This window comes from Pelodiscus sinensis, chromosome 1, assembly GCF_052426305.1.
Source record: "Pelodiscus sinensis isolate ZL-2025 chromosome 1, ASM5242630v1, whole genome shotgun sequence".
NCBI classification, from domain to species: Eukaryota; Metazoa; Chordata; order Testudines; family Trionychidae; genus Pelodiscus; species Pelodiscus sinensis.
The window spans coordinates 348,489,673-348,502,060 of record NC_143052.1 but is presented as its reverse complement, the minus strand read 5'-3'; the positions used below and the strand labels follow the sequence as shown (position 1 = coordinate 348,502,060).

The following is a 12,388-nucleotide window of genomic DNA, read 5'->3' as shown; positions in this document are numbered from 1 at the left end:
GGAATATCAGTATTACAAGGTCTTTGAATATACAATGTGTCCTTAGGTACCCCTCTTAACATGGCTTCCAAAATGAAGGCACATTGTGTGTCTTCATAGTTTTTCACATCAGCAGCATATCACTTACAAAAGCTAACATCAGCAATAAGAACAAATCCACTGCACACGGACACTTATCTTTCTTTTTTTTTTTTTACATTCCATGTCTTTGGGTTAATGCCACTGGAGTTCTGGTTTTTCAGGGTTAATCTGTGTCTTCCCTTTGCAAAATGAAGTAATTTCCTTCCTGCTTGCCCTGTGCGCTGAAGTCTGTTGCTTAACAGTCAATTGGCTGGCTGGGTGCGTCTTTCCCCCTAACCACTGGGGAGGGGAGGGCAAGGCCGCACCAGCTCTGGCCTCTTGCCCCTCCCCCCCAGACACTGGGGAGGGGATCCTAGGCCTCTGGGCACACCCCCCCAGCCAGCCTAGACCTCTGCCCCCCGCACGCTGGACCTCTAGTGTCCTCCCCCCGCACACCAGGCCTCTGGGACCCCCTGCAGTCTTCCCCTTGCAGACACGCAGGCTGCTTTCTCAGCGGCATTCCAGACCCACTTGCTCTGTGTGCACATTCCCCGCCTTCTCCCCACAGCACCAGGGACAGATCTGCAGCCCCTCACCCCAGTGGAAGTCCCACCCTTTCCAATAACACCCAGTGACGGCGTGTCAGGGACCCCCCTCCCCCGATCCTGCACACCCATAGCAGCAAGAACAGACTCCGCCAGCCAGTAGAATAGAGGGGTTTATTGCTCCTCCAGGATACAGCACAGCACAGACGTGATGCGGTTACAGGAGTCAGGGCCAGGCAGCCTGGGACCCCTTGGGTTAGGGGTCCATCGCCCCCTCAGCACTCAGCTCAGTCTGTTTCCTTCATGTTTCCAGCCAGAAACTGCCTCCCTCCCAGACCCTGCCCCCAGCCAGGTGTTCGTCTCCATCTCCCTCCCTTTGTCTCTCCCCTGGGAAGAGCTTTGCTAACTGCCCAGGCTGGGACTAGGTGTCTGGGCCAATCCACATGTGGGTGAGTCAGTGGGAATTGCACATCACAGCGCAGGGGAACCCCGGGTTACAGAGCAGACAGCCCCCCCACTATGTCACATCCCCTCCCCCAACATCCCCGCCTATTGCTGTCCGCTCCTGGCCCTGGCCCTGCCCCTGCCCCTGCTTTTCCTGAGCAAGACACTGCCACCCCCTCGGTCTCATGTCACTGACTCCCCTGGCATCCAGTCTCCACATTCTAATTTCAGGATCCCTTTCCCTGGCCAGAAACATCCGCCCCCACAGACCCAACTCCCCCGCAGACCCTCTAACCAAGGAATCAGCTCAGCAGGAGAACAGGAGGGGGAATGGGGTGTTTTGGGTGGGTCTGGTGCATGGGGGTAAAGGGACTTGGGGTTTGTTTGTTTGCTGTTTGTGTCCATGTGAGCTGCAGGGCTGAGGTTTGGCCCCTCACCCCGCCAGGTGACAGAGATCTGTTCTGTGTAGCTGGGACCCTTATGGGATCAGCCCTGGTGTTTGACCCGCCGTTCCGGTCTGACAGGCAGTGATAGAAAGAGAATCTAATTCACTGCCCGGGCAGACTCCACTGTTCTTTCTGGACTCATTGGAATTCGAATTCATTTCCATTTTTACCCCCAAACCAGCCAAATCCAACTTTCTAATCCAAGTGTTAAAACTTTTTGTAAATGGTGTTTCTCTTGGGTACTAAGTAACTATGACAGAGTCTTGACTTGGCTTTACTTCTGGGTTGGGGAGGGGGGGTGTTACATTCTCCCACAAGGTTTGCAGCATAAAACGGGGGCAGTTTTGTGGCTACATTTGGCAATAGGAAACACTGGACATACTGAGTCATATTAACTTTTTGACTCTGTATGGGCCTGATCCAAAGCCCATTGAAATCAGTGCGGTCTTTCCATCAGCTTCAGTGGGATTTAGACCAAGCCCTTATTGCTAAAGAAAATGAATTACTAAAGAGAACAGGAAAGTTTCTTAACTACGAACGGAGGAATAGGGGGGGAAGAAGGGGGGGTCTGTCTCCTGTGGTGTAAATGTTTGCAGCTGTGGTAATTGCAGTTATTCTATTTGCAGACATTGCTTGCTTGGGTCAGCAGCCTGCCAGAGCACCACAGCCACTCGGGAAGGCAGGTATAGTAACCTCTTTCTAGTCTTACTCTTCATTAACCTCATTGCAGGCCCTTGTGTTGCCTTCGCCCCAGGCAGCAGGTTGGGCTGTGCTTTGGCTCATGATAGAGATCTACTTTGGGGACTAAAACTTTCATCTGGCAAAGCCAGGAAAGTGCAGCCCACCAAATAGTGATGCCTGGCTCCCTGAGACACCAGCCTAGCAGCTAGTGAAGGACAGCATCCCGCAGCAGGGGAATGCTACTTTAGACCCATACCGTGGGATGGCTGCAATCCGGGAGAGCAACTCCTCCCTGGGAAACCCCAGTTCCTGAGCGTGGCTCAGTGGATCACAGGACACAAGCAGGATGATGTTGAGTTTTACGATGTTCTTTCCCCCCAAACCTCCACTGACTCTCCTGGTGGATTCTCCCACAGCCGCACGGGGGAGTTGGAACCACCATGAAGTCTCTGCTGATCCCCTTGATGTACGTCTGGCTGCAAACCTGGCTGGAAATCCCTCTGGTAAGTTTGCCTGTGAACGTCTCTGTATTTCATTTTGTTTCTGCTCAAGGCTGTCTTGGGTGCCAAATTGCCTTAGACTCATAGGCATGTAGGGCTGGGCAGGTCCCCATGAGTCAAGACCAGGCTTACTTCCAGGCCTACCCTGCAGAAGGGTTACATGTCTAATCAGAGCCCCACACCACCTTCCCTACTGCCTAGTCAGGGAACGCAGGCCTCTCCCTGGACTGGGCTCCCGTCTATGAACCCCATAACCAGCAGCCAAGCTCTGTTCCATCAGACTCCCTGGACGTCTTCCTTCCACAGCCTGTTCCCTGTCTGTCTCCCCACAGGAGAGGGGATCACCACACAGGAGTGTAAAGGGTGTGTTTATTCAGTTAAAACTGGGAAGGGAGGGGAAATCTCACTCATACACTCAACCACACTGACAGTCCCAGGCAGGATGATAAGGCGAGCAGAAGGCAGGTCATGTTGTTTGATCTTCCCAAGTTGACGCCTGAGCTGGTCCCCTGGCCAGGCGATCCGAGCAGAGGGCGTTCTGGGACGCTCCACTGGATGGTCAACCAACCGTGTCTCTGTCCCTCTCTCCTTTAAGGATCAGCCACATGCAGCTTCTGAGTCTCTGAGCCTCTTGGGGCCGTGTGCGCTCCCTGATGGGGCCGTGTGCACTGTTGTTTACTCCCGTTGTTTACCTCAGAGTTGTCCTGCCTCCGGTGTCCAGTGTGACAGGCAGCAGGAGAAACTAGATGGTAGAAGGATTCAAATAGGGTCACACTGAGCAGCTGTGTTTTGCTGGCAAGGAAGCATCACCCTGAGTTCTACCTTTAACAAGATCTCTGTTAATGATACTTCATGAAAATATTTTGGCCCCAATCCAGCAAAGCACACAAGCATGGGCTTAACGGAATGCATGTGAGGAGTCCCACAAATGCCAGTGAGCGGTAATCCCCTATTTCAAGTTAGGCACAGGATTAAATATGCTGCTGAATTGGGCTCTATCTCACACAGTAATCCCCATTCTCCACACGCACTCTCTCACGCTTGCCTGTGATGTGACACGTCCTGCACATGTGCTCGTACCCTGCTGGGCAGTCTTTGCCCTTTCTGATTGTCTGTGTGCGCCAGCCACCACTGGCTCTTTCCTTCTCTCCCAGCCTCAAGTCCCTGCTTTCTGGATTGGTCTCCATTCCTACCTCCCTCTGACCTACCTTTTCCCACGTCCTTTATCCTACTCCCACCAGTGGCAGATGAGAAGTGCAATTCTACACTTGCCTGCAAAATGGCGTCCTCCGTTTCATGTAAACTCACATGGACAATCTTTGTGAGGTCATGCGCAATGCAGTGCATGGACAACATATGGAGATGGCCTCTCACTGAGGTAAATGGAGGTTGGGGGTGTTTCTAGATATTCCAGTGGGAGTTGGATTGGGATCTGAGTCCCTCCTGGCTCCCTCCCTTCTATGGCCCTTGTTCCCCCTACTACATCATCCCTCTTAATGTGTCCCTTCCTGCCTTTCTTCCTACCCTCTTCCCGCTCCCACCTGCAAACATGGCAGCCACCTCTCTAACAAAGTCCCCAGTAAACTAGAAATTCCTCTGACAGGGCTCGCTGGTCTCTGAGTGCATCGCTTCGGGAGTCAGGCCCTGTGCCTTTACTGCTCCTGGGCAGGAATCCTGTGAGTCTCCCAGACTCAGACAGGCCCTGGGCTGCAGAAACCACTCACCGGTGTGTCCATCGTGCTCACCCAGCAGCGCCGGCTGAGTTCAGGCCCCTGCGGTTTGCCCATTCAGAAGCCGGTGTCCAGGGGTGCATTGTACCCAATCACCTGCTGACACCAGTCTTCTTTACTGTAGAAGCAAATTGTTTAGAGAAAAAGGATTTTTAAACAGGCCCCAGTTCAGACTCACATCAATCTGACCTAATGGGCTGCCATCCATGGGGCTAATCTAGGTAGGCTTCCTGCACCCCAATGTCTGAGCCTGGCTCCCCTGAAACAGCTTCCTCCCCCTTCTTTAGAGAGTTTTCCTTGTTCAACTTGCCACAGATCTTCTGATCACCTGCCCTTCCAGCCCTCTTCCTGCCTGGCTCAGAGCAGCTCTGCAGGTGAGTTCTAGGAACCAAAATCTCCCAAGTTACTAGTCCTGCCTGTGTCCCCTAACAGCTCTGCCGTGTTTGCTGAGAAGCGGCTTCTTCCAAGCCCTTCTCTCCAGCTCGGCTTGTTTTTCCCAACAGATGCTATTAAACCAAGTCAGATGTTCTATTAACACCTCAGTTACCAAGGTTACAGACAGCACCGATTGGTTATTACAGGGAAGCTATAAATCCATCATACACACCCCAAAAATTGTGGAACCAACATGACATGTGCCAAACAATGAACCGAGGACTCTGCTTCAGTTTCACATCCCCTTCTCCCACTTTCATCTGCCTTCTTTCTTTAGAGATAAGCTCCCTTGATGCTATTGTAACACTAATGCTAATATGACCGTATATTTCCTTTATTTTCCCAGGTAAGAGGCCAGGTAGAGCTGAACCTGGTGCCTGATGCTGTTGATGACCAATATATAGGCTGTGCCAATAAAATGGATGGAGTTGTGCCTGGACTGTTAGAGAAAGAAAAGTCCATGTCCTCGCGGTTTAGCATGGTGTGGGAAACCTCAGAAGAAAAATGGCAAGAAGTAAAAACAAAGCTTCCTCTCCCCACGGGCTTTAAGGATGAGCATGGAAGAGCCATAGTAGCCTATACTGACAATGAATTTCACGGGGAGTTTAATCATGCAGTAAAAAGTACTGGGACATCTCGAGATAACTACATGGAGCGTTTTCATTTCAAAGCCTTTCATTATTATTTGACAAGAGCCTTACAGCTCTTACGAGGGAAGTGCGATGAGACGTACAAAATGGCGGTGTACCGGGGGGTTACAGACATTAGATTTCAGCACAAAGGATCAGGCCCCATTAGGTTCGGACAATTTGCCTCTTCATCAATTCAGAAACAACGGGCTGAAGGATTTGGCACAGACACATTTTTCACCATCCACACGTGCTTCGGCGTTGACATCAGGGCCTTCTCACACAGTCCGGAGGAGGAAGAAGTGTTAATCCCAGTCCATGAGATGTTCAGCGTGGTTCCAGAAAAAGGGAGTACAATGAATAGCTATGTCCTCCGGAGCACAAACCGGACCTGCAGCTACTTTAACTGCGCGTACCTGGGCAGTGAGTACTGGGCTGAACAGGAGAAATCTTGGGTGGGGGGGACTGTTTGCTGTGGGGAATTTGAAACCCCCAGGAAGGGGGGGTTCAGGGAGAGCTGACAAGAGGGACGCTGACATGGGGACTTGCCACCCGGGCTGGGGGAGACGAACTGCCATGACCCTTGCAGCTAGCAGGGCTCAGGCCGGGGTAGGCGGACACTGGGCCCCAAGTGCTCCCTGAGGACAGAGAAGGTGCCTAGACACCATGGTGAGGGGCTCACTAGGGAGTCAGAAGAAGGCCCCAAACTGCTGTGAGTTTTACACACACACATGCCCCCTGCAGGGCCTGGCTGAGCAGCTGTGTCTCCTCAGACAGGGCCCAGCCAAGCCATAGGCAGCAGGCAGGGAGCAGAAGGCAGGTGGCCTAGTGTGCAGCTGGCACATTATTTAGGGCAAGCAGGGGTAGGGACTATGGTGAGGAACTTCAGAGAGATGTGACCAAGTTGAGTGAATGGGCAACACCACGTCAGGTGACATTCACTGACAGGCATTTAAGGTGCTCCCCATTGGGAGAAACAACGTCACTGGGTTGTTAATGAGCTGGACCAATTCAGACAGAAACTGGGCTGTCGTTATGGGGAGTTCAGTGCCAATCTTAGTGAAAATCTCTGCTCAGTGTGCTGCTAGGCTTGTGAACAAACAACATGTTAGCCAGCCTAAGGAGCAATGGGATGGAGAATTATCTGAAAATATCACAGCACCATTATAGGAACCCATGGGGCAGCCTTCCCTGGGATACAAGATTAGGATCTGATCACACTAGCTCTAAAAATGTTGAAAATGATGCAGTGTGGAGATATTTCTACATGTGAGCCTGAAATGGTTTAATTAGCAGAAGGGACGCCCTTACGAGATACATGATGGAAACATAATAATAAATGCGATAGTGGCAAATCAGAGAGTGCCATTTTCCCGTTCTCATAAAACCAGAATAAGCTGAAGACAACATATTTTAACAAGTAAAATGGAATTTCATGTTACATAATTCCGGGTAAACTGGAGGAACTCATTGACACAAGATTTCCATAAATTGAAGAGTGCAATAGAATAAAAATAAGAATTAGCACAGACATATTACACAGTTATGTTATACAGGATAAAACAATTGTTTTTGTGACTATAATCCCTTCGGCCTGAGGACATATATCAGTTATTAACTGCCTGTGTTGGGAAAGAAACGTCTCCTGTGTGTCAATAATTCCACAATTGTCCACTAGGGGATTTCTTTTTTCTTCCCACAATGCTGTTAGGCCTGACATTAGTCATGGACAAGCAAGATTCCTGGCTAGATGCAGTCTGTTGGTAGGACCCAGTCTGACAATTAACATGTTTCTTTGGAAAAAGTAGAATAGAGTTAAAAATTTTACCAGAGCAGATCACATTTCATTGAATCTCTGTTTGTACCATAGGAAACAAGGACCAAACGTGTGTTTACAACTCTGGTAAGAAAGAAACGTTTTCTTTATATTTTCACAATACCCTGCACTCTCTATTGAAGTGCAGAGCCAAGAGCAACCCCAATGGGCAAACATGTCACATGAAACCAGTTGAGAAATAAGTGGGTTTAACTATGGATTCTGTTTATTTATCCAGTTTTTCTCATGACTAGTCTCTGAGCATCTTCAGGTCTCAGTGAATTCTGTGTGCTGTTGATTTCAGAAAAGAAAATGTAGGGAGAATGATCCCTTAGAGCACTAAAAGATTCATCTTCAGAATTCTGAACTATAAGCTGAACAATGGTCTCAAGTTGTGGTGGAAGAGGTCCAGGTTGGATATTAGGAAAAATTATTTCACGAGGAGGGAGGTGAAGCCCTGGGATGGGTTCCCTGAGGAGGTGGTGGAGTCTCCATCCCTAGAGATTTTTAAGTCTCAGATTGACAAAGCCCTGGCTGGGTTGATTTAGTTGGGATTGGTCCTGCCTAGAGCAGGGGGCAGGACTTGATGGCCTTCTGAGGTCTTTTCCAGCTCTATGGTTCTATGATTCTATGATAAGCTGAACAAATATCCCCAACCCTTTCCGACCAAAGAGCCAAGATCCAGCTGGATCCAGCGCGAAGAGCCAGAGCAAAAAAATGATAGAGCAGAAAAAAAAAACCAAAAGCCCAGACTTTAAGAAGGCTTTTTGGCTTCAGCAGGCTCCTGTCTGCGGCCACCTTTTTGGATCTGCCATTTTGGATCTGGACGGCTCCCCTGCCCCAATGAGCACAAGGGAGGAGAAGAGCCACATGAGGCTTGTGAGCCATGGATTGGCCACGCCTGCCCTAAGCCAACAATGTGTTACCAATGACTCTTTCAAGAGAACAAGCAGGCTGCGGAGGGAAGAAGCAGGGGAAATATATCACCAGTGAGGTGAATGTCTCTGGTATATTCCAGGCTGGAGTATCCTGTGGAGGGGAAATGGATTAACGTTGTCACTCTGGCATAAACAAGTTCCACTAGCTGTTTCCAGATGTAGGATCTCTGTCCCTGTGGAATTATTTCCTATCTATTGTCTGATCCATCTTTTCTTATTAACAAGCTACCAGAGGAGGCGTCGTATTCCCCGGAGGGATGAGCCCTTCACTGTTTGGAGGATCCGTCATCCTGATCCACGCTGCTGTTCTGAAGCTGACGGATGGTTTCTAAATTTTCCTCTTTCTGTTGCTCATTTTTTCTTTCTCACACAAATCACAGGGGTGGGGCTTGCCAGAGCCAAACCAGTCCTGCTCTCCTGCCAGTGTTTGAAAGGGAAAGCGATGGAGTGTTGCTGGTACCTGCTTTGGCAGCTTTGATTATTTACTCTGCATTAGTAGATCACAATGATGGTTCTATTCCAAATATAATTTGTATTACAATGCTAGAGCTATAAATAGCTGCTTGTTGTATAAATCATTGCTTATATTCCAGTCAAGCTGGCACTTTTGTACCAGCTTTTGATGACTTCTGTGATCAAACATATTGTTTTCACACATGATGGATTGTGCTCTCCCTCCTTCCCCCTTAAGATAAGGTGTGCACTCTGATGTGAGCTGAGCCAGGAGTCACCCAGCAGGCTCTCACAGCGGACGTTAGACTTTTAATAGTTGAACTTTCTGTTCCCAACTTCCTTGGGGTGGGTCTGTTGCCCAGGGCGTAAGTTATGAACCCTGTTTGTCATGGTCTCCCACCTTAATGCAATGTTCCTTCCTTCCTTTTATTAAAGGTTTCTTTGCTACACTTAGCCTCTGTGCTTGTGAGAAGGGAAGCATTGCCTCCTAGGGTTGCCCAGCAGGTGGTATGTAACTGTTCCGGATCACTGGGTGGGGGCTTGATCTGTTTATTGTTGTGTTGTTGAAAAGGAGGAACCACTAGATACTGAACCGGCTCTTGTTGCTTGTTTCCCAAAGCTGAGGAAAGTGAGTGGAATTAGGTACGACAGGACAAGGAAACTCAGGCTAGTGGAACAGGCAGAACCAGGGGGACCCTAGCACATCAGGCGGTACCTTGGATGTGAGGTTCGGCCTATCCCAGAAGGAAATTCCAGATGATTGGACATGTGCTATTGTTGTGCCCACATTCTAAAGGGGTATTGGGATGACTGGGGAACTACATGCTGGTTAGTCTGACTTCGGTCCCAGGCAAATACCAGAAGAATCGATAAGGTGCGCAGCAGACAACGTGTGTCCATTAATGTGCATTTTCCAGAGCAGAAGCATAACAGAAAATGGAAACATTCTGGCACGCAGCCACAGTCTCAGTGGGTCATGGGTTGGGGTTTTTTAAGGGCAGCCTTCCCTTTTAAACATAATCCAAAATAAATAAATCGATTCTGGAGGAACTGCTGCCCTTTCACTGTAAAATGGTTTTGGGAAAAGGTGCTGCACATCCGAGGTCAAGCTTAGGTTATGAAACATTATAACTCTTGGTTGCACAAGTTCAAAACATACAGGCTGTGTCTAGACTGGCAAGTTTTTCAGCAAAATCATTTGATTTTGCGGAAAGACTTGCCAGCTGACTACACTGGCCGCTTGAATTTCCGGAAAAGCACTGATGATCTCATGTAAAATCATCATTGCTTTTCCGGAAATACTATGCTGCTCCCGTTCGGGCAAAAGTCTTTTTCCGAAAGACTTTTGCGCAAAAGGGACTTTTGCGAAAATGGCGATCGGGGCTTTTTTGCGGAAAACTGTGTCTAGATTGGCCACGGACGCTTTTCCGCAAAAAGTGCTTTTGTGGAAAAGCATCCTGCCAATCTAGATGCGATTTTTCCGAAAATGCTTTTAACGGAAAACTTTTCCGTTAAAAGCATTTCCGGAAAATAATGCCAGTGTAGACGTAGCCACAGAGAGCACATAACAAGCATTGTCCCAGACTGTGGTGTGTTGAGGGTCTGTTTAGACTACATGGCTTCGACAGAGCCATGTAGATGAATTTACTAGACATAGCAAAATGAAGCGGCGATTTAAATAATCGCCACTTCATTTACATCAAAATGGGTGCCGCGCTGTGCCGACGATCAGCTGATCGGCACAGCGGGGCAGTCTAGACGCGCCGTGGTCGACAAGGGAAGCCTTTGTCAACTGCTCCAGTATGCCTAGTTCATGTGGGGTTCAGGTTGTGTGAGATAGTATTAAATTTGTGGGTTATATTGATATCTGGCAACAGCAGGCTGTTCATTCTGCGGTGTTGGCAGGGGTGTAGCCAGGGGCCATGTGTGCAGGCAGGGTGTGGCTCAGGGCTCAGGAAGATGGTAGCTTATGGCTCAGAGAGGACATAGCTTGAGGCCGTGTGTGAACAAGGGGGTGGATAGGGGCTGTGCACCAAGAGGACTCCCCTGTGGTCACTTCTCCCCAAGGACTCTATCAGCCACAGAGAGGCCCTGAGAAACAGCCACAACCTGGGCACCAGCTGTAGACAGGGGAACACTGCTGGTGTCTGCTCCATGATTCCAGCCCGAGCAGCTCTTGCCCCACTGCCTGACTCCGGATTCCTGCCCCCAGTCTGGCCAGAGAGTCGTGCCTGGGGGTGGGGAAAGGAGGAAGTGGGTGTGTGAAGCTGATCCCTGGATTGCCCCACTCTGGCCTTGCAGTGTATAGGAGGGGAGGGGGAGCCAGTGCTCAGGGTTTCAGCCCCATGGCGGGAGAGGGGGTCACCAGGGCTCTGGCTCTAGGTTTCAGCCACAGGGTCCTGCTGCCCCCCCCTCCCAAAGGGGCTTATGCCCCTCCTGAAAGGGCTCATAGACTCATAGGAGGACCAGGAGCCAGGTTGAGACCAGATGGTCAAACCACAGCTGTTTGGGGATGAACATGACACGCGTGTCTGTAATGAAGTTAATGGGTAAGAACTGAAAGCCGTGACTATCCCTGAATTCGCAATTGGCTGTGACTCCCTGGCAGGCCCCTGACCCAAGCCAGAGCTACAGCAACAGCAGCTTACACACTGAATGATTCCCTCTCTGGACTAGGCTCAAATATCAAACCGCAATGCACGTCCAATATTTACCTTGCAAATGCTTTCTGTTATCGTTACGTGGCACAGTGGGAAAGCCGAGCCCTTTCGGTAAGAGCGCAGGGTGACACTTCCACTGTCGGCTTTTGTAAGCCAGTCATTTTAAGTGAGGTGAAACTTGGGGCAAGGAAAACAAATCAGGGTTCAGTTGTCTGGAAAGGTTTTGAGCCAGTGAGCTAGCCCAGCCCTGACAGGCATCTGTCTACCCTGCTCTTAAATATCTCCAGTGATTGTTGAAGCAAAGGCTTCCCTCTGCTTTGGCAGCTAACAACCAGCTTTATTGATCAATAAGGCAAGAGTGAGCCAAATGTGACCCCAGCAGAGCCGGGCCCAGTAAGGCTGGCTAATAACATCAGTCCTAGTATCTTTTTACCCTTAGCCAAACAGTCTGACGTCAGGGCATCCAATTACAGAAATCATCAATTAAACTTGGAAAAACAAAGCCTTATCAGCAAGACGGTGGACAGGTACGAGGGAGTACATCTCCTGTCTCAACCAGCCCAATTAACACATTCCAATAGTCCATCCTGTAGGCCTCTCTCACGGGGTGACAGAAAGTTCACTCTGGTCTACGTGCTAAAGAGAAAAGCTGAAATGGTGTCTGTTATACAAGATGGCTTCTAGCTAAATATGAAATGGTTTCCACATGATGGAGATTCAATATTCTCCCTAGGCAACTTATTCCAGTGCTTAGTCACCCTGATAGAGCCTTTTCATTTCATAGTTCCATTTTTCTCCCACCACCGCTGAACTATTTTGCCTGGAATCAGTGCCAAAGACAGCCTATATTTGGCTCATCCCATTTCCCCATTTAAAACTGGCTGCGTCTAGACTGGCGTGATTTTGCGCAAATGCTTTTAATGGAAAAGTTTTCCGTTAAAAGCATTTGCGCAAGAGAGCATCTATACTGGAAGGTGCCTTTGCACAAAAGCTGTGCTTTTGCGCAAGAGCATCCCATGCCAGTCTAGATGCTCTCTTGCGCAAGAAAGCC

The 12,388-nt window shown here is 49.4% G+C and overlaps 1 protein-coding gene across 1 annotated transcript; it reads left to right on the top strand.

Moving 5' to 3' along the window:
• Window positions 1-2,601: 2,601 nt before the first annotated feature.
• Window positions 2,602-12,225, top strand: LOC102443765 (ecto-ADP-ribosyltransferase 5-like). Its single transcript, XM_006110161.5, has 4 exons — window positions 2,602-2,679; window positions 5,188-5,893; window positions 7,341-7,373; window positions 8,450-12,225. Exons 1-4 carry the CDS (start codon window positions 2,617-2,619, stop codon window positions 8,554-8,556), a joined length of 909 nt encoding a protein of 302 aa, XP_006110223.3. The 5' UTR covers window positions 2,602-2,616; the 3' UTR covers window positions 8,557-12,225.
• Window positions 12,226-12,388: the final 163 nt, after the last annotated feature.

Excerpts from the sequence above, each read along its gene's own strand:
- LOC102443765 (XM_006110161.5), top strand. The coding sequence starts at position 2,617 with ATGAAGTCTCTGCTGATCCCCTTGATGTACGTCTGGCTGCAAACCTGG. Across the intron at positions 2,680-5,187 it reads CCTGGCTGGAAATCCCTCTG|GTAAGAGGCCAGGTAGAGCT; the intron begins GTAAGTTTGCCT and ends TTATTTTCCCAG. Across the intron at positions 7,374-8,449 it reads AACGTGTGTTTACAACTCTG|CTACCAGAGGAGGCGTCGTA; the intron begins GTAAGAAAGAAA and ends CTTATTAACAAG.